The sequence below is a fragment of the Pempheris klunzingeri genome, chromosome 8 (assembly GCF_042242105.1).
Source record: "Pempheris klunzingeri isolate RE-2024b chromosome 8, fPemKlu1.hap1, whole genome shotgun sequence".
NCBI classification, from domain to species: Eukaryota; Metazoa; Chordata; class Actinopteri; order Acropomatiformes; family Pempheridae; genus Pempheris; species Pempheris klunzingeri.
In genome coordinates this window covers 19535610-19556217 of record NC_092019.1, presented here as the reverse complement: position 1 = coordinate 19556217, position 20608 = coordinate 19535610, and the positions used below count along the sequence as shown (strand labels likewise).

General features: G+C 43.3%; 3 protein-coding genes across 6 annotated transcripts in view; 2 read left to right on the top strand and 1 right to left on the bottom strand.

Moving 5' to 3' along the window:
* cadm4 (cell adhesion molecule 4) overlaps window positions 1-1022 on the top strand; it is a 140550-nt gene extending 139528 nt beyond the window's left edge. For 3 of the 4 annotated variants that reach the window (XM_070835674.1, XM_070835676.1, XM_070835673.1), the window contains one exon: window positions 333-1022. In XM_070835674.1, coding sequence (XP_070691775.1) covers window positions 333-442 — 110 coding nt within the window. In that variant the 3' untranslated portion in view covers window positions 443-1022. Of the gene's footprint in view, window positions 1-79; window positions 159-332 lie in introns of all 4 variants that reach the window. The other variant, XM_070835675.1, reaches the window with a different exon arrangement.
* A 3897-nt stretch (window positions 1023-4919) lies between these two features.
* LOC139204674 (adenosine receptor A1-like) lies at window positions 4920-8575 on the bottom strand. The gene is made up of 4 exons (XM_070834628.1): window positions 8511-8575; window positions 6852-7221; window positions 5034-5775; window positions 4920-4979 (listed from the first exon to the last, which is right to left on the bottom strand). The coding sequence occupies exons 2-4, from the start codon at window positions 7217-7219 to the stop codon at window positions 4920-4922; spliced, it is 1170 nt and encodes a 389-aa protein (XP_070690729.1). The 5' UTR covers window positions 7220-7221; window positions 8511-8575.
* Window positions 8576-10116: 1541 nt separating this feature from the next.
* On the top strand, window positions 10117-15362 carry rps19 (ribosomal protein S19). Its single transcript, XM_070835921.1, has 6 exons — window positions 10117-10139; window positions 11208-11278; window positions 11505-11605; window positions 12428-12611; window positions 13313-13367; window positions 15308-15362. The coding sequence occupies exons 2-6, from the start codon at window positions 11208-11210 to the stop codon at window positions 15335-15337; spliced, it is 441 nt and encodes a 146-aa protein (XP_070692022.1). The 5' UTR covers window positions 10117-10139; the 3' UTR covers window positions 15338-15362.
* The last annotated feature ends 5246 nt before the right edge of the window (window positions 15363-20608 follow it).

The following is a 20608-nucleotide window of genomic DNA, read 5'->3' as shown; positions in this document are numbered from 1 at the left end:
GTTATCTTCTCCACTTGTCCCTCCTCTTCTGCCTCTTCTATTCACACATCCATTCCCTACCTTTAATTTCCGCCGGTAGGCTCGTACCGTACCCGAGAGCCTATTCTTGCTTGGTATTGACCTAACAATCAGTTAACTAATGAATTAATCAGTGACAGGTATGGTACTCAATAATATTAGTGCTGATTGGTTTGATAATGCTGCATGGCGCCGCAAATGATCATGACGCTTTGCCACCTAACCTTCCCCCTCCAATCTCCCTCTTGGTCTCTCTCTGTCTCTCTCTCTCTCTCTCTCTCTGTCTCTCTGTCTCTCCATCTCTTTTCATTCAGGTTCCTATCTTACCCATGAGGCCAGTGGGTTGGATGAACACGGTGAGGTGCAGGAGGCCTTTCTCAATGGGAACGACGCCAGCCAGGGCAAGAAGGAGTACCTACTGTAGCCCCTCTCCTTCCCTATCCCCCTCTCTTCTGACCTCATCCCTCTATCTCTTCCTCTCCCCATCTCCCACCTCACATACAGTATACACACACACACACACGCACACAAACACACACGCACACTTCTACACAACACGCCATAACAGGCAGCCTTCTGAAAACAGCTGTATACAGATACTGCACACAGCCAATCCATCCCACTCCATTCCACTCCACCTCCTCCAACACACACACACACACACACACACACACGCATACCCAGAGACAGACGCGGAAAAAGAGAGCCTATAGACCCACCAGCCATTATTGATTGTGCCATATACTGTAAGTCGGAGAAACCGGGGAAAATGGAGAGAGCGAGAGAGGGGGAGGAGAGGGTGAGGTGAATGTAGACAAAAACGAAATGATGCCATAATTATTTTGATCGAGAGGGAAGCGGGGAGCACAAAGAAAAGTGGCACTCCGCCCGTGCAGCCGCCAAAGTGGAAGGGGAATTAGCGGCAGATGACTGCTGTAATTCCATACCCGGAGAAAACCATCCATTTCACAAAGCTCAATCTTTAACTAGCAGCATCATCAGGAGCAGTGGGGGGGTGGGAGTGGGGTTGGGGGGGGGGGGGGGGGTGTTGACCAGGAGATATTGAGCGCTAGATGTTAGGAAATTTAAATTTTTAAGATTGCCAAAGCATCTTGCTTGCAGAGCGCAACTCATATATAATTCCTTAACAACACTGGAGAGTATAAGTCCAGAGTTGCAGGAAGTATCCAGACTTTATGAACAAGTTTATCATCAACTGTCCTGTTTTCCCTGTTGGGGTCCTGCCAATAATTTGTGAAAAAAAATCTACTTTTATGTATTTATATTTCGTCTCGCTGCAACATTGAGAGAAAGATGGTTCTACTGTCTTTTAATTTACTCTCCATCTCCTCGTTCCTCTCCGTTCACCTGTTACCATCCTCCCCCCTCTCCCTTATATCTCTCTTTCTCTGTCTGTCCCCCTCTATCGCTCCTCCTTTGTTGGCTCCTAATAATGAAAGGATTAGTGTTGGGCTGCGTTCCCGACAAAGAAGAAATGAATATGACTTGCTAAGGCATTAGCGAAAAGCTTAATTATTTTAGAATGTCATTAAGAGGATAAAAAGGTTCTAAAGTCTTAATAAGAAGGGCAAAGGGAGTGATAGCAAAAGGAGTGAATGACAACATAAAATGGATGGATATTTTTCTCTGGATGCTACCACACATATGCAGATACATGCTCACATTCATACGTACAGTAAACATGTTGACAGAACAAGTATACATATCTCTGAACTCCTTATTTGTATAAAAAAAGAACAGCAACATAAATTAAAGGAAACTTTTAAGAAATAAGAAAACAGTTTACTATTGAAATGCATTATGAAGCAACTATACTAACACAGAATATTAGCCTATAGAGGCGCAAAGCCGAACAAACTACTGTCCAGTGATCTTTAAAGAAAATAAACAAAAGAATAAAAAAAAACTCATTTGTCTTTATGAGAAACCAGAGGTCTTATTGATTTTTTTATTAATTATTGTTATTATTTGAACAATTATGATTGTTGTTAATGTTATTATTATTGCCGTTGTTATTATAATTGTAAATGTTAAAGAAATGTACACTTCCCATGGTTTGTTTTTGGTTCTACTGTAGGGAAATTGCTGTCTTTTTTCACTCTTACCTTTCCTCTCTTTCCCAATCTTTCTCTCTCTTCGTCTCCTGTGCCTAGTCGTCTCTTCTCCTGTCTTTCACTCTTGTTTATTTTAGAGTCCATGTGTCATTGTTGATATATAGCTAACTATTTCTTTATAGGGGAAAGATACAAAGCACGACAAAATAAAAAAAGACTCCAAAAATAACCCTCTGGATCAGACTGGTTTTTGGATGTGTTTACTGTGTAATTAGCAGGTGCTGTTTTTCAAATCCTGTGAAAAGAGAACAGGAGACGGAGCATATGATTAGATCAATGGGGAATTGTGGAGTTATAGGTGGGAAGATAAAGATGAAGGCTGTGGAGCCAGATATAACTGGCAGCTCAATCTGAATGAGTAGAATAAACAAAACAGAAGGTTCTGCGGCACGGCTAATGAATCATAAGAACAGATAGCGGGAAAGAAAGGGTGACAGGAGGGTTGAGTCAGATGCACACAGAAAAAATATGACTCTGCCATTAACTTCCATGCAATCAATACCCGATTCTGTTGAGAAGCACTCAACATGTCCATCTGTGTGCAGGGCTGGATTTGAAAGCCGCCGGAGGTCGCCGGGTGATAGATCGATGTGTTTCTCTTCCATCGATGGCAAGGCTCCACGGTCGCCTGTCATAAAGACAGATTGTCAAACGGCAATCAAAGTAATGGACTTGCCAGGCGCTACCAGCATGAGTTGACACTCCGGCCAACAAACAATTCACACACACATATACACAAGTCGACACCAGACATATCTTCAGTTTATGATGACGCAAAGGTAGCGCAGGTAGCTCCTGCTATCAGACGAGCCTGGTCGATGGCTAATAAAACAGAGAATATTGTCCCTTTATATGCCTTCAGAACAGAAGTGAATGTCCTTCAAACAAAGGTTTCATCTGCTGTTTTCCTGTGGGATTCACAGCACTCTGTCTAGTCGTGTCTGCCGCTCGTTTGATACCAGTATTTCTGCTTCTTCTGACAGAAAATTCAAGACAAAAGTAAACTTTTTAGCTCAAACACTGCTTTGTATTTTTTTCATAAAGAAAGAGTTTAATCACATTCAAATTCACGGGAATTATTGCTAATGTTGCTACTGCGTGCTCTGGTGCATCCTGGGAAAGCGGCCATTATATGACCATAACAATGATACAATTCAGCTGCTGTAAACCTGATGACAATCAGACCACCACTGTGATCACAGAGGGTGATTATCAAATCAATAGACATAAGCAAAAATGAGATCAGGACAAGCCAGACGACAGCCAGTTGTATTCCTCCCTGAGTTTATGACATGCAGTGAATGGAGCATAATCTAGCCAGTAATGACAGCAGGAAGTCTATGAATAACTCACGCAGCATCACCCTGATGCTAGTTTCAACGATTAACATCCTGGAACGGGTTCACATCAGAGAATACCCCGTTTATGACCCATTTATGGCAGTCATATTTCATTTCTACGAGTTGCAGTAGATATCGCAGTCCATCCAAACACAAACTCTTTATATTTCTGGCGGCTACATGGTGGATTAGACACAGTTCTTTCCAGTTGTAAAGCCAACCGTGATGACGCTAGGATGGTGAACGCAGCTTATGTTGCACTGGTCTTGGCAGTGTGACCTTAGCGAGGCAAGGAGGTGTGTACAGAGTGGCAGCGTAGCATGAGGCATTGATTGAGGTGCCTGAGTGTTGAGACCGAACATAATCAGGAGGCAGACAGGCACACAGAAGAACTGAATGGGCAGCTGCACCAGGGAAGCTGGGGAAATCTTTCCTTTTCCTTTTACCTAATTTTCTTTATCAATAATGAGTTCCATTTAGGGATTTCTTTGTAGTGATGGAGGACATACTGTGCTCTGTGTGTGTATTCTCTGAATACTTATAGAGAAGATGGAAAGCAGGGAAAGACAGGGCAGGTGAGAGGATGAATGAAATATAAATACAAGATCTACGTGAAAGGCTAGAAAATGATCTACTAGCGAAATGAGCAAACAACAAATCGAAAACCCAGAGAGGAATGGACAGAAAGAGCTGGTCTAGATTCACGAGAAACAGAAGAAAAGAAGAGAGAAAGTGCGCTGACATGGCCATGTTCCATGCAGAGCAAGATGGATTTCTCGTCTCCAGCTCCATCAGTGATTTCTTACACCAGCGCGGTTCAAGATGAGCAATCCAATTAGTGTTAGCAAGGCTCTTTTTATTACAGGAGTGCATCACATTGTATTTACAAGTTTAATCAGAACAGCCATGAAGATTGTGTCATAACCAGGTTAATGATGTTTTCACTACAATGCTGCGTCCTCACTGGACCACTATGTTATTACTGAATGTTTAATTAAACGCTGTCACTCATATATCAACATTACTCGTGGTTGGCTTAGCAGAGACTTAGAACAGGCTTAGAATGAGACCCACAGGAAGAGCAGTCAAAGAAAACAGACATCTGTGATCTGGATAGTAGGCATCATCTGGAGACTTCATTTTCTCACTGACATTTGGTGTGGGACCTGATAATTAACTGCCCTTTTTCATTTGCAAGTTATTCATAACTTCTGTGTACAAGGTTGCTGATTAGTCAAAAAGCCAAAAACAAACAGGAGCATGCCATTTATTCTCTATTAGTTTGCATTTGTTTTAAATCCTGCCTTTTCCCCCCCTAAACAAAACATGGAAGGAAGATTGTTTGAAAAAAAATAATGTAACTGCTTGAGGATGATGGCAAATGTTTCGTTTTGAAACCAACAGCCCATTCCATTTTATGATGAATTCAGACCTCTGGGCACACTTTGGCTTTAAGGGAGTGTTTGGCTGAAAACCATGGAGCTGCCTGCACTGCCTCACACAGGGCCATCCCCACAGATTTTCCTCTGGATGAGGCTACTGCAGGTGGAAGATGGGGGACAGAAAGAGGAAAGGATGCCTGTTCTTCCACCACTTGTTCCTTAGGAGGAGTGAAGAGGATCTGGGGCACTAGGCTGTATAGCTGGAAGAGGAACATGGCAACTGCATGAACCCAGGCAGGAAGATTGGTTTTGGGGGCGAAGAGCACGAGAGCGTGGATAATGTGGAGCGGCAGGCACAGCAGAACTAAAAGGGAGAGGGACAGAGCCAGGGAGCGGATCCGGCAGGAGTCATGCTTAGGGGGGTCGGCGTGACTAAAAGAAGTCTTCTTGGACTTGCATAGCAGGTCAAGGTAAATGGTCAGTAGGCAAAGCAAGGGGAGGATGAACGCTGACATCCCTTGGACATAAACTAAGAACTGGGGACTGAGAATGGCATCAGGGGCGCACACTGCCCAATGGCTGCTATGAATCTCAGCGTAGGTGAAGTTATGCATGTCTTCCACATAAAACTTTGACAGGAAGCCTCCATATGGAAGGTATTTTGCGATGACTTTGCGGCCATGGTGGTACTTGGGGGGAAAGGAAGGGGTAAGATGGGGTAAAGAGGTTGTCCAGTTGCCATGCAGCCCGAGGCCAGCCGTGCCCTGACCAGTCCCACCACTCGTCCAGGTGTCGAGGACGTCTGAGCCGATGAACTGGGCGAAGGAGGACAGAACAGAGCCCATCCAGCACAGCAGAACCACACACAGAGCTCGTTGACGGGTCATCACTGAGGAGTACCTGGCATTCACAAACATGTGGATGTGGATATGTTTGAATTCTGTTAATACTAAAACTGCACTAATATGCCCTAAACTAAAGAAAGAAATGAGCACGGGTAGTTATTACGTTTTTGCAGCCCTACACTGCACCAACACTTATCCGTCGTTAACACCAAAATGCTATTAGGAATTTATTTCTGACAGCTGTAATGTCTACTAGATGTAAGTGAGCTCTTTAATTGGTCACAATTGCTCTTGAAAATACTTCTGAATGAGGTGCACAAAAACCCCATTTTGGTTTACAGGTTTAGAAGCGCTTTTTACTACATTGGTTGAAATTCTCAGCCTGGCAGCAATCAATTTAAAAACAGTTGTCTGTGGGTGTCACAGGACTGCAACAAGGCTACAGCAGCACATTCGTGTGCTATGGGGGAGGAAAAGCCTTATGGGAGGAGCTGGGATATTTTTGGTTACTGTCAAAATCTAGCTCTTCTTGCGAGTTTCTCCAACGTTGCGAGTGTCTGGCGTAAAACAATTGGAGACCTTTAAGGAAAAAAAAGACATAATACTGCCTCTCTTCCACTGAGAGACTGGATTTGTATGTCACTGTCAATCACACATTAAACAGCCCCAGAGCCTATCGTTATTTAGTCACCCCCGTCTCTCGGATGGCACTGTAAGCTGTATGTGATAAAAACAGCCTTAAGAGCACTGGACAAACAGCCTGTTTTGATGTAACAATATTCCATGACACATCTTGACATGTTTGTTACTTTTTTCTTTTACCCTCATATTGATTTTCTTCCTTTACTGTTGAAAGCGCACTTGAGAGTGTTGGTTGACTTTTGCCACCCACATTTTCACCCTCTCCCACACACACGCAAGAAAGCATTAAAGCATTGTATAATGGTCATTTACAGTGTGTGATGCTTTATTGTATTTCTGAGATGTAAATATGTATCTTAAGTAAGGTGTGACATTGTTTTCTGCACCATGGTCGTTTTAGTGAGACGCTTTTCCACTTCAGCTCACACTGAGGATTCGTATACTTATTTTTGTAATGCTAAAAACGATTTAACCCTCTTCTACACTCACCTGTCTGCCAAGCGATGCTGCAGGTGGACGTCCAGTGTGAGCAGCATTAACAGGAACATAGTAAACTGCCTGACCAGCAAAGGGCAACACACCAAGGTTATGCAGGTGTACAGACACTGGGGGGTTCGCAGGTTGAGAAACACGGTCACAGGGACGCCTACTGCACCCCCCACGGCCCCCACCCAGCCCAGGCACAGTCGAAGACAGCATGAGACACTCCCGGGTTGGGGCCGCGCACTCCCGGTTCTCTCCTCGACGTCAGCCACTGTATTGCTGCCACTGACCGCCATGCACAACCTCACACTCACCACAATTACAGACACAGACAGGATGCACTCGCACAGAGAGTACAACCACATCACTTCCATGTCTGGTGGAGATAAAATGAGACAGACAGAGAGACCGATAAGGGCAGAGAACATATTCGGCCACAGTTGGAAAAAGTCATTGCTGATAATGATGTGAAAGAGCTAAAATTAAAGGAAAATGTTATGCAAATACAGACTCCTTCACTCCCACTCTGGTTGCCACCCCTGCCCTATGTTCCCACATGGTTCCTCCAGCAAAGACTGCCCCTGCAGCGCTAACTTGCATTGTCAAAGGAATGGTCAAACATACAGAAAGACAAAGAATAGAGAGAATACAAATGAGAACAGAGTGACAAAGGGTTGAGGAAATTTTTAGGTTAAGCATGCGGGTGTAGGTCAGAATATGCAATCAGCAAGAGGGGGAGATCGCACAGATGTGGAAAAATAGAGAATGCGATGCAAGTTTGTGCTCGGGGCAGGGAGACGGGCAAGGAAAGAGTAGATATTTTGATAGGTATTGGAGAGCTGTAAACGTGCCTGGAGAGTGAAAAGGTCAGGCCAGACCAGACTTGACAGAACTTCTCCGCTGAGGATGTGAGCACCATGCAAACACAGAGCAACACGCACAAAGATAGGTGGCAACATACTGTTGACACTCTCTTTTCTCTTTTCTTTTTCTGGTCTTTGTTTTGCTTCTCCACTCCCTCCGGCCCACCATGCATCATTCGCACACTCATGCGCTGTGAAACACAAACAGGCCGAGGCATTTATGCTCGAATACATGAACACTCGTACAAGCGAACACTCCCCTGACGAGTAATTTCTAGCAAATGCATTCAAAAATGATTGGCAGCTAATTTCAGTGCGTTTCCAAACAATAGTCTCACATAAAGCGAAGTGGATGAATATTGAAATAGCAGAATTGCTGCAGCAATATGACACCTGTCCATTCCACGTAATTGGTTTGACCTTTTCATAACATTTGGTGTTAGTCTGCACTTTTCCTTAATAATCACAACTGGCTGAAATAACCTCTTTATACAACTTCATAATCACTTTACACAGTTGTCTCCTGTCTCGCCACTTCAGGAGCCACAGAAAATTTGATTTACTGCAATAATTAATGGAGTTTAATCCACCTTGTGTGAGTTTTCAATTCAAATTGGCGGCTGGTCACTTCCAGTGAAATTAATTGCCTTAATGAATCAATTAATCTCTTTAGAATAACATTCAAGCTATGGGGCCATCCCTGCCAGTATGGTCACAGCTTTTTAGAGAGTTGAAAAGTCAGTGGTGCCTGGATGGTGATACGGTGTCAAAGAAGTAAATTAGGACAAAAAGGTACAGTTACCTGGTGTGACGCCCTGCGATGACACAGATAGTTTATACAAAGCTCTATAATCTATCCTCTCTATGACTCAGATGCCTTTTTATTTTCCTCCAGGATGTCTATCTCTCCCTCTCACCTCTCACTCTAAACTGTCTGCCCCCGCTGACAGAGTATAAACCTCATTCATAAACCTCTGCTTATCCACCTGCCTTCTTTCTCTCTCTCCTGTCTCTGCAAACATATCAATTGTGTCAATGTTGGAGCATGGTTGCCCTTTCCAACTGAGATGTGCAAAGGGCAACACCACCTCTGCCAGCCGGGGAGAAATGTAAATAAGGTACACACACACTCACTCGCACATATGTGAGCATGGACGCACACACATACACAGATAACAGGTTTATTCTTCGTTCTTACAGCAAACAATTTTTTCCTTGATTATTCCAATTGTCTCTTAATTTTGCAAAAAGACAAAGGAAAATAAGAAGTGGCCCTTCATTCCGAAGGAAATGTGCTTTTTGAGTGAGCATGAGTTGGAGGTGATAGAGATGAGCAGAGATATCAAAGACATTTTACACAGTCTTATCTAAAAGGATTGTTCCATCAACAAAAAAAAACAAACCATACAACACACTATTAACTGTATTGCTATAGGATAGTGTACCTACACAAAGGGAATGCATGTACTCAATAAAGAATATACCTTTAGGCTTCTACTTTACATTATGCATGTTGTTCTTGTGATCTTATACAGTTCATTCAATAATACATAATACTCTCCAGCAAATGAGAAACAGTATAAAGCTGTACTGACAACCAGGAGACACAGCCTGGAGCTACTGCACTGAAAATTGGTCGACAACAGTTTTGTTTCTTATAAATGTTTACTTTAGTTTTTACATGCAAATGACCTTCATTAAACTGTAGGGCAGACGGTTGAGGCGTGGAAAATGTGCCTGCATTTCCAAAAAAAATCACCGAAGCGTTTCAGTGTTTGTACAAATCATTCTCCAACTATCTGCCAAAAGGGCCGGGCTCCAGCCAGGGGCACACAAATCATAACCACAACACCAATCAAAAACAGAGGTGCACGAAGTAACTTTTGCCTGCTGCAAGTCTAAATGCACAGTATGTTTGCAGGGATAATACAGATTGCACAAGTAGAATCATAATAAGTCAACGCTATTATAATAAATGTATACTTCCTGCGTGATCTCAATTCAAAGACAATCCTTGTGGCAGAATCTCATGTATCTCAATATGTTCGCCTCTCTCCTTTTGTTGGAGTATAGGCCTGTTCACAAATCTATCTATCTTTGTAGTGACAGAGCAAGAGGGCATGTGCATTCTCTGCATTTTAAAATTCAGCATGTCTACCCTATAGTTCAACAAAGCTCATATGCATATAACCACTAAAATAAATAGCTGTATGTCGGTGGATATCTGAGACTAAATAAACTATTAACAAACGAGGTGTAAGCTTCTCCATTATTTCCTCCATCACAATAATAATGTGGTCGGCAGACTGCGATGACAGACATCGGTGGAAAAAACAACGCTTCAGTCTCGCGTGATTGAGCGAGATCTGCCCGTTTTAACAGGAGTTGGAAACCCCGTTTCACCCTCTTCCCTTCGCTGTCCACAAGCAAGGTAAAGCGCTGTCTGCGGTCCTCCTTTATATGACATTAAATAGCCTAAAATCTTTACCCTTAACACTCGAAATGTGTCCAGGCAGCATGTAACGCACAGGTTAACAAAATGGTTTAGGCTTGCGTGAGGTTATCATACGTGTTAATTTGTTTCTATAAAGATTTTACTTGAATGCTACGCTCATACAGTAGGTCTGTTAGTAATGGCTGCCCCCATGCTGCCTCGTTGAGGCCTGCTAGCTGATGGCTAGCTGTCCCGATGTAGCTTTTCTGTTGCTGATGTGGGAATTTACTACACACATTACTTGAAGGGTATTGTGATCTCCGTGAACTGTCTGTCCCTAAATGGTTTGTGTTTGCCCACATGCGGATACGGTAGCTAACTAGTTGATAAGCTCGTAGTCTCCCGCTGCAAGGGAAGCTAATGCCGGTTGAGAGCGTGTAACCGAGAACACCAACATATAAATCAGCCTTAAACTGTTGGTTTGCTGTATGAAGTTAATGAGGCTATAGGTTTATGCAACTGCATCACGAGAAAAGACGAGCTGGTCAGTCACGTCCACTTATTACAGCCGCAATTCACAAGTTGATCCCAGTCAACTGATGTCAGTAATACTTACTCGTGTGGTCACTTATTTCTAAATCTGTTTTATTGGCAAAGTACGTGAAGACATACAGTTAAACTGGCACTGGCCTTTCAGGATTTCTTGTAAATTACAAGCAGCACAAATGATATAAGGAAATAAGTACTGGATGGATATTCATGGAGTAGAGAACTGTTCACTGTGTGTAAACATGCAAGCTAAGTGCATGTTGAAACGGTGTGCTATTCAAACTTAAAGTGCATAGAAAGGAAGTAAGTGGTGTTTTATCTTGGAGGCATTGACACTACATGACTATCTGTTCATCAGATAGTGGTGAGAAACTGTTCTTTAGAGATGGGGTAGGGTTTTCAGTGGATGGCGAACACAGAGTTGTATTCAGGAGTTGAACTCAGTCTATTCCCAGTATGTCTGTAGTTTTGTGTATTGTAATGTTAATACTGATGTGTCTTCCATCTCTTATACAGATGCCAGGTGTCACAGTAAAGGACGTCAACCAGCAGGAATTTGTCCGTGCCCTGGCGGCCTTCCTGAAGAAGTGAGTGTTATGATTGTCCATGCATGTATTAGTCTTGGTATTAGTGTTTAGTAAATGTGGCTTCCAGTTGACTTGATTTCATCCTTTTTGTACCACAACGTACCTCTGGTTTTGTTGTGTGCGGTGCTAAAACACTGCAGTTTTACAGAAACAAATAGGATATCCCCACAAAGCACCTTTGTGGGATCCTATTATGGTTTCATGGTGACACTTTGCCTGTCCTCAGGTCAGGAAAGCTGAAGGTGCCTGACTGGGTGGACCTTGTTAAGCTGGGTAAGCACAAGGAGCTGGCCCCCAGTGATGAGAACTGGTTCTACATCAGAGCCGGTAAGTCAGAAATATTTGTATTCATTCTTGGTTAGCGCTGGCTATAGTGTCTGTATATTAGAAAGATAAAATGTTAACTACCTCAAGTTGAGAACGATATTTATATATCAACAGTATAACTTAACTGCATGCTGGTGTGGGAAGCAGATGTAGCCACCACTAAAGGATGTATAAACATTTGTAGATATCTCATGCTATGAAAAGCAGCCATGAATGCTGTGGGAGCTTCCTTGACCTCAAATGTCAGCACTGAAGGCTGCAGTGATTTGATACAAAACTGAATAAGCCTTCAAGTAGCTCACTAAAGGTTTTTGCAATCTCAAGAATGACTGCCTGTGTAGGAAGTGCACAGTATATTGGTTCGTCCGAATCCCTCAAAAATACTCCCCCATGTCATGGAAGTTGGTTAATTTATTATTTGAACTTTTTTTGTTGTTGTCATTGAGACCTTACATGTAATGACGACTCTTGATAGAATATCAGGGTCAATATATGGAAAAGTCCTTGAAATCCAAATAAAAGGGACGGAATGTTTGAGTCAATTGACTTTGGTTTCCAGTTCAGCTAAGAGTCAAATGTATTCTTTCAATGCCCCAGCTTAAAGGTGCAAGTGGGGTTAAACTCTTACTGCTTGGTGGTGATGCATACATTTTTTGCACTTTTGATCTCTGGCCTCAGTGTTTTGATCGTGAATTATGAAAGCACTATCACCTCAATTTCCTGTCTTGATTTCTTACTGAGGCAACAAGCTCACTTATCCAAACATCAATTTTAACTTGTTGGGGGTCATCGTATAAAACTGCCCCTCTTCTGCTCCCTCAGCATCCACAGTCCGCCACCTGTATCTCCGTGGAGGTGCTGGTGTTGGCTCCATGACCAAGATCTATGGAAGTCGCCAGAGGAACGGCGTATGCCCTGCTCACTACAGTGTCGGGTCCAAAAATGTGGCTCGTAAGGTGCTGCAGGCGCTGGAGCTTCTTAAGATGATTGAGAAGGATCCCAATGGGTGAGTGCATCTATTATATGTACCGGGTATCATCTCCCATTTAGAGCCAGAAATGTTTAATTTGTTCAAGCTAATCTGTTTGACTCAAGTGTCACGCTTTATGCAACTAGGTTAAAAAGAAATTACCCAGCAGGTAACTTTTGAAGAGGTACTATGTGGATTGTTAATCTGAGTTTTGTTTGCATAATCTTTGTACATCCAATCAAGGCTACCTGCATCCGTTAGCTGGCATATGCATGATGTGGTCCGTTCTTTAGCGAATGTTGTCACTGAGTAGTTAAAACTACTCTACACTGTCACTCATTCTCATAATACTGCCACACACAGTCCTCGATTTCCCCGTCTGCATTTTCATCTATAGAGATCCATTAATGTAAAGCTTGAATTTTCTTCTGCAATAAATATTTAATCACACTATATTGAGAGGACCAATTGATTGGCTGGGTTTTTATTCAGTTTCAAGTGGGCAAGAAAATGAAATTCCACTTTGAATTGTCTTGTTTCAGGCTGGATAATGAGGGATTTTTGCCTTTGTATGGATGGAGAATGTATATGTGGCTTTCCCTGACTGTAACACTGGTCAATGTGGTGTAAAATAGTGGTTCTTGAAGACAAGCAATTTGTGTATTGATTTGTCATTAATGTAGGTTGATGTATTCTATTTTGTGTTCCTCTTTTTAATTGTTCTCTGTTTCCCTCAGTGGTCGCAGACTAACCGCCCAGGGAACCAGAGACCTGGATAGAATCGCTGGCCAGGTGAGTAATGGCTCTTCAGTAATTATGTTGACATGTATACAAGCAACTTGAGTGCTTGAATTTTAGTAAGACTGAGCAAATGCGTGCAGAGTTTCATAACTTTCCCAATTTTAGTTCAATACTTCGGTTATTGCGTGAGTCCCGGGTAGCATTTACTTCAGTGTTTTGCAGACAGTATTTCAGTGTCGTACTGTTGAGTAGATCAGCTGATGCACTGTGCCGATCAAAGTACAGGGATAGGTAAATGCTACTATCCGTAGTTCATCCAAAAACTGAGGTGTCAATTACTACGTGCATTTAGTCAGTTTTGTCTGAGATTGAGCACTCGTGGCTTGTGATGCACACGGGGCCAGGCCGTACAAACTGAAACGATTAGTGTTGACAGGACAATGGGCGGGAGCAGAAGTGCGCTGTAACAGACATCTTTACTCAGTGGAAAGTGTTCATTAGAATGACATTGCCCTTGTCTGAGTATGAGTGTTTGTATCTGAAATGGACAAATCACTTGCTGATGTTGTGTTTGAATACTAATGAACAGTATCCGCTCTGATACTCTTGGCTACACAGTATCTTGCCTCTAATCCCTATACAAAGACATTGTTGTACTAGTGATGTTGGTTGTAACATGATACTGATTTGCTGATCCCTGTTAAACACCCTCACAGTACCTCGATGTTTCGCTGCCTCCACCTTGACGTTCTTGAATTCTGAACGCTGCTTTATGTGGGGTTCAACTTTGACCTGTGTACAGAATCAACAGTCACGTAAAAGACTGATCCACACTAAGCCTTATACAGCACGTTAAAGCAATTAATGCAGGTCTGAAGCGAATTATTTGTAGTCTGACTGTGGCCTTGGGTGAGGTGTTAGCATGACAGTTGCATTAAGAGCCCTTGTCTAACCTGCTAGAATTTAAATGATCCAATATCAGGCCCCACAGCTGCTACATGAACATCACTGCAACCTCCTACTGGCCAGGCAAAGATTGTTTTCAGGGACTGTATGATAGACTCCGGCATTTTATATGGCATTCAGACCCACTCAGGATGGTGCCTTAAGCGTGTGTGATCACAGAAATACCATCCCTCTGCTTTGATGCGACACCTCGTCTGCAGTGGGAGTACACGGCCCCAGTGTCATTTCAGCATACAAGGCTTTTTAAAAGCACTTGTTTGGCTGGCAGAGAAATTTGCCGAAGGACATGTTGTCTTGTGTGGCACACTGCTGGAATTGTTTGTTCGCTTTCACTAAAACAAATCGGCGTTGGGCCTTGTCAAAAATCAAGAGAGAGAGGAAGCAGCACTGTGATAATCCAAGGGTAAAAGGGGTAAACACAAGGAGGGAATTTCATGCTTGGCAAGTCCACCGTATGGCACCAGTTTTCTCCTTGTTTACCCATGCTAATGAGCAGTATGCAGATGAGCAGACCTGGGCCCAGCCCCGCCTACCTGCTGCGCTAAAGTGGCAGGAAGCATGTATGTGTGGCTCTGCTACCTTCTCACGAGTCCCCCTTGTGTTGTAGTTTCTGATGACTTTTTAATAGATTGGTCTCTCCCTTGAAAGGGAAATTTCTGCGTGTACCAACAGTAGACTATTCATGGTGTTTTTGGCAGCAACTTGAACAGTCTTCCAAACTGTTCACTACAATTTCCCCATAAAATTGCATTTTGATGGACACAATATTGCGGTGGACCTTAATGTATTGAGAAATGTAAACGGTAAACCAACAGAATATTAAGCTTATGGGAAGTTTTATTTGAGATTGATTATAAATGGTTTTAAATAGTTGGGAACATTTGCACCAAATCTAGCAGCATGATGCAAACAATGAAATACAATTTTATCTCCTACCTAATAATTGGACTTTGAAGACGATGCACTCCAACACGTGCTGCAGGACTTCCAAATATGCCTTATGTTGTTGTTTGTCTTTTCCACAGGTTGCAGCTGCAAACAAGAAAACTGTTTAATAAATCTTTTTTGGAGAAAGTCAAACACTGTGTGCTTTCATTTTTAACTTGTGAACAATGACGAACGTGAGGACATTATGGTCTGCTCAGTATTTTAAGTACACTGCACACCCTTATCTGACAAAGATGAGGCTGTACTCATATTTCACTGGTGTTAAAGGTGTTGACCAAATTCACAAAAGGAATACTAGGTATTAAGCCTGCTACAGGAAAACGGGCAGCTGCGAAAAATCATCCCAAGCTGGTTTCTGGCTGCCTGGTGTAAATGTCATTTAGTCTAAAGGGCAGCAAATGGCCATTAGTTGTAGTGTTTTCAGATCCTCATATCGTCTAACCAGCAAAAGCTCGCTACAGGGTGCAGTTTCATTACGCAGTTTGAAAAGGCTTGCTGGGAGCGATCCAGTGGGCAAAGCTCTGTCACAATACCACTTGCACTTTTTTTTTCTCTCTCCTGCGTTCATGCATCAGATGTAGTTTATCCTGGCTGATCCACAATACCTTAATACCATGACGACCAAAGAAAATTGTTCAGTTAATAAAGGCTGATTATATTTCCGCGAGCTACACAGTTGGCAGTTCAATAGTTGGTAAGGTATGATGTCATGATTTAGCGGTTTCATTCAGGGCCACAGTGCCACCTAGAGACTTAAACAGCTAACAACAGCTACTTAAATCAACTTAATGACATGGCATTGAACAAATATTGAATGTTAACCACTTGATGCCACCAAGGTTATTGTGCTATTTGAAAGCAGTGTCATAAGAAATGAGCCCTAACAGTTGTTCATGGTGTGGGGGGGGGGGTGAATGGGACGCTTATTCAAAACAAGGCTTTACTGCTTCTTCAGATGTGCCCAATTTGTCTTATCAAAGCAGCCTAAGTAGTGAATTTGAGTTTATGACCGAATCTAAAATCTGTCTAATCAAAAGTGCTTAAATTTTGAATATTTTGTTGCCATTTAACAATTTATATTTCTTGCTCCTCCCTGAGGAGGGAGGCCTGCACAGTCTGTTGCACAAAGCCCCAATCAGTGAGACAACTTGACTGATTTAATTTGGCGGTGCTTCTGAAATCCTGCAGAGGGTGCCAAAGCCTATAGAATATCTATCATGGCTATACATGCACATGGGGGTGATTGCCTCTGAAGTGCCTTCACACATACAAAGAACTAGCATTTACTCATCTAATAGCATCACTGTTCCCAAAGAATAGTTTGAGTTTGCCTTGTTACAAACAGATGCAGTATTTAAAAAAAGTCAAATGTGAGGTGCAGGTCTTTTGTAAGGGTTACTTCAACTGCAGTTACCAGCAGTTTTTCCTAAATTTGTTTTAGCATTCTGCATAATATGTGCCGCAGTTTCTGGAGCTCTTCACAGAGAAATGTTACATGCAGAGTCAGTTCGCTTTAAAACGTGTGTTTTCATTATTTTTAATTTGTCCAAGTGGGTCTTCATGTGCCGGCTTTTTTCCTTCCTCAACCAGCCTCGAGGCATCAAAACTACAAGCACGACTAAATGAGAAGAGGAGCAAAAGAGTGCAGTGCGGCTTTCATGTATATCTGTGTCCCCTCTAAGATAATACAGATTGCTTCTATATTAACTCAATTCATTTCCAGATTTGAAGAACAATAACCAGAAGGCGTTGTTTGCTGACAAAGCTGAGCTGTTGTACACAGCCCACTGTGTGCGTGGGGGACGAGCTCTTGCTTGGTCCTGTGTTTGCAAGATAGCGTGTGCTGTAGATCCCTGGACAGAGTGCCTGCTGTGTTTGCCAATCTGTCATCCACTGTATCCGTGTGTACAGTACACAGCGTAGTACACGCTATGCAGTGTGTGCTGACCCTTCCTGTGCACACGGCCGCCTCATCTTTTTGTGTGATGTCCGTCATCATGAGCAGTCTCCAACAATTACTCCGCACATCTCTCAGGAAATATTAATCTTGTCTTTTGATACACCCTTATTCTCTCTCACTCATGTCCTCCATCTTTCTGTCCTCTGCCTGCCCGCCCACTCCCTGCTTTTTTATTTGAAGACCAGCTGTTTCTGAACACCTGAACTCGCCGTCTCTCCCTCTCATGGCCCATCCCTCCCTCTCTCTCTCTCACCCCGTCTACCCTGTAATTTGGTAGAAAAGAGAAGGATAAACATGTCCTTGAGTGGTAGAAAGAAATGTTTGGAATCCACCAGAGGAGGTCTGCCATGTTTGTTCACTTGATACAGTGTGTGCATGGTCACGTATGTGTACTCTGTGCATGCATATTTGGTGTTGACGTGCACTGTTTTTAAAGGCAATTTCAGGTCTGCTCAGTCGATTTGTTTGTGTGCCGATTTGTCATTGTGTGTCATATAATTATCAGCAGGCGTCACTATAGCAATTAGCGCTGTGGAACAATTACCACTTCAACGAATGCACGTCCAAGTGGTTTGTCATGCTATTTGTGGGTGTGTGTGTGTGTGTGTGTGTGGAGGTGGCTGCACCTACTCACTCTCCCAGTTCTTTGGCAGCTCGGCTTGATCGCAGTGAGAACGGATGCAGACCTGCCTCTCACCTCCTCGGGGCTGGAAACAGCAGATAACTAAGAAATGTCTCTGCCGCATAAGTCTTTCTAAAATAGCACCACTATCAGGAGGGCTGTTATATACACACACACACACACACACACACACACACACACACACACATTGTCAACCCACAGCTTCATGCCCTGTGGCATGTTCTCCTCAAAAGACAAGACATACCTCCAAAAGTTTCCCAGCATTCCTAGTCTTTGGCATACTGAGTTTTCTTGGGAAAGCTGACAGAGATCCCATAGAATACGCTTCTCGCGCTGCCATGATACCATCAGCCCTTCCTGTCGCGGAACACAATGCTTTTTTCATAAACTACATTGCTTTCTTATCAAAAGCATGATCCCCCCCCCCCGTTCAGCTTTTGTGCTCTCAAAACCTCCATCTCATGTGTGAGTGCGCTAAAATCTGTAGTAATAATTCTGTAGCAAAGTCTTACTAAAGTCTTATTGTACGAGCCAGTGGTTACACCAACACAGCACATGCAGTTGCAGAGGCCACGTATGGTGTGTTGATGGTGTGTGGCGAGGGTCGGCCCTACTATGCGAGAGTGTGTTTATAGAAATTAGTCTAAGGCCAAAAGGTCGATGTTGTTTTAGTAGAGAGCTGAGCCGCTGCCCTCTGCATTACAGGCCTGTAAGTGAGAAGACTCCTCGGCTACAAGAAGCCTGGTTTTCACATTTATCTGTCCCAGTGGGTATGTTAAAGCTGATTGATGGATGGGTTTTTGTGTGTGTGTGTGTGGAAGAAAGAATAAGTTTGACCTTGCTGACTTCCTGGATAGTTTCATATACATCTGTCTACTGTATGTGTTGCTGTTCTTCTGTGTGCTGTCAGCTCTAATCCCTCATCCTGTGTTTGGCCCCGCGAGCAGGTGGTGTAAACATGCAACGTGCCGCTCAGCCTGCCTGGCACCATAGGGCACTGCAGCACTGCCCCACAGCAGGTGTGTATACACGAGAGAGTGTGTGTGTGTGAAGGCAAGAAAAAAAAACTCACCATGTGTCAGTGACTTTTGGGTCTCTGTGAGCTGAGTGTGTGTGTGTGTGTCAGATTGTGAATCAGAATCCCTTCCACCTGTCATAGAGGGTGGGGTGCGAAGGGAGGATGACAGGACGCAGAACAGATGCTGTCTACAAAGCCAGTCGAACTGACTGACTTGCACAGTGTGTCCTCTCTCTCTCTCTGTGTGTGTGTGTGTTATATCTATGTTGTGGCTGTGCTTGTGTACGCCTACATTGAGATCAGAGCTTTCAAGTCCTCCGTTCTTTGATGCGGCGGCCCTGCGCTTTCTTCAGGACAGAACAAAAGAGTGACAGAGGGAGACAGCAGTGTGACACCAACACTGGCTGCGGAGATAGTTGACACATTGACAGACTGAGATAGGAAGAAGTGTGTGTTTGTAGTTCTGTTGTGCTTCATCATCTCTATCTCTTTCACTGCCCCCCCCTCCCCCCGTGTGTCTGTGGGGTGGGGGGTGGGAGGAAGGAAAAATCTCCAAAGAAATGCCAAGCAGAGGTGTCAGAAACTGACCAAGCAGTGAATGAACTTAGTTGTGAGTTACCAGGCTCAGTATATAACAAGCCAGATTTCTCACCACCCGCAGTTACAGTGATTGGTTATGGTAACCTGTCACTCTGTGGCCTCATGCAGAGTTTCATGTTATGTTGGATTTACTGTAAACACAAGCACTTGACTGGAAAACTGTTCACTTCAGGTTCATGGCAGTGACAATCTGGAGGAAACTGATTCTGGGCCAAGATATCTCCAAACTGTATATATAGTATATATATATATATAATAATAACTGAATGATCAAAATGAAAATCAGCTACCACTATAAATCTACAACAAAAAGCAAAGCAGGTGATGTCTGCTGCAATTTACCTTTGCACAATTTAAATTTAGTAAAATAGCTCATGTCGTTCTGTTACTTCCACAGATATAACAAATACAGACATGCTGTGTTTGTATCCGTGCTGGTGTCATGGCTACATGGCAATGCTGCCCTGTGCACCACTTTGATTCAACTATTCAATGGATTGCCGTGGCATTTTGCGCATACATTCGTGGTCCCCAGAGGATGAATCCTACCTGACGTCTTAGGGAGTTAATATCTCAGATACTCATACTATTTGTAAAGACAGGTGATCCCCGGAGCTTTCCTCCAGTGCCATAAACACGTCAGAGTTTTCACTATACCTGTGTAATATTTCATCCTCTGACTTTGCCCACTGGATGGTTTGCAGTGAAATATGGTGCACACATTCATGGCCCCCAGAGGATGGTTTGTAATAACTTTGATCTCCCAATTTTTGATCCAGCACCACAGTGTGGTCAAAGTTTCATTTTAAGCATGGCAGCGCGCTGATGTGAGCATTTAGCTCCAGTGCAGACTCACAGAGGTGCTAGCGTGACTGAAGAGAAGCTTCAGTCAAGCAAGAAAACTTTTTCTGACTTCTAACCCTCATTTCCTCCTGTTTCCACCGAATCCATGCCCTATTCTTCTCCTACACCCCCCAATCTAAACAATCCCTCAGACTCTCACTTTATCGCTCTAATGATCTTTCGTTTTCATCCTACCTTTTGTATGCCTGTGTGACCCCCCCTCCCTTCCTCCTATCTTCTCTCCCCTATCAGCCTTTTGCTGTTATCCTTTTACCACCATTACTACCCTATTACCCCTTCCCCCGGCCTCACCA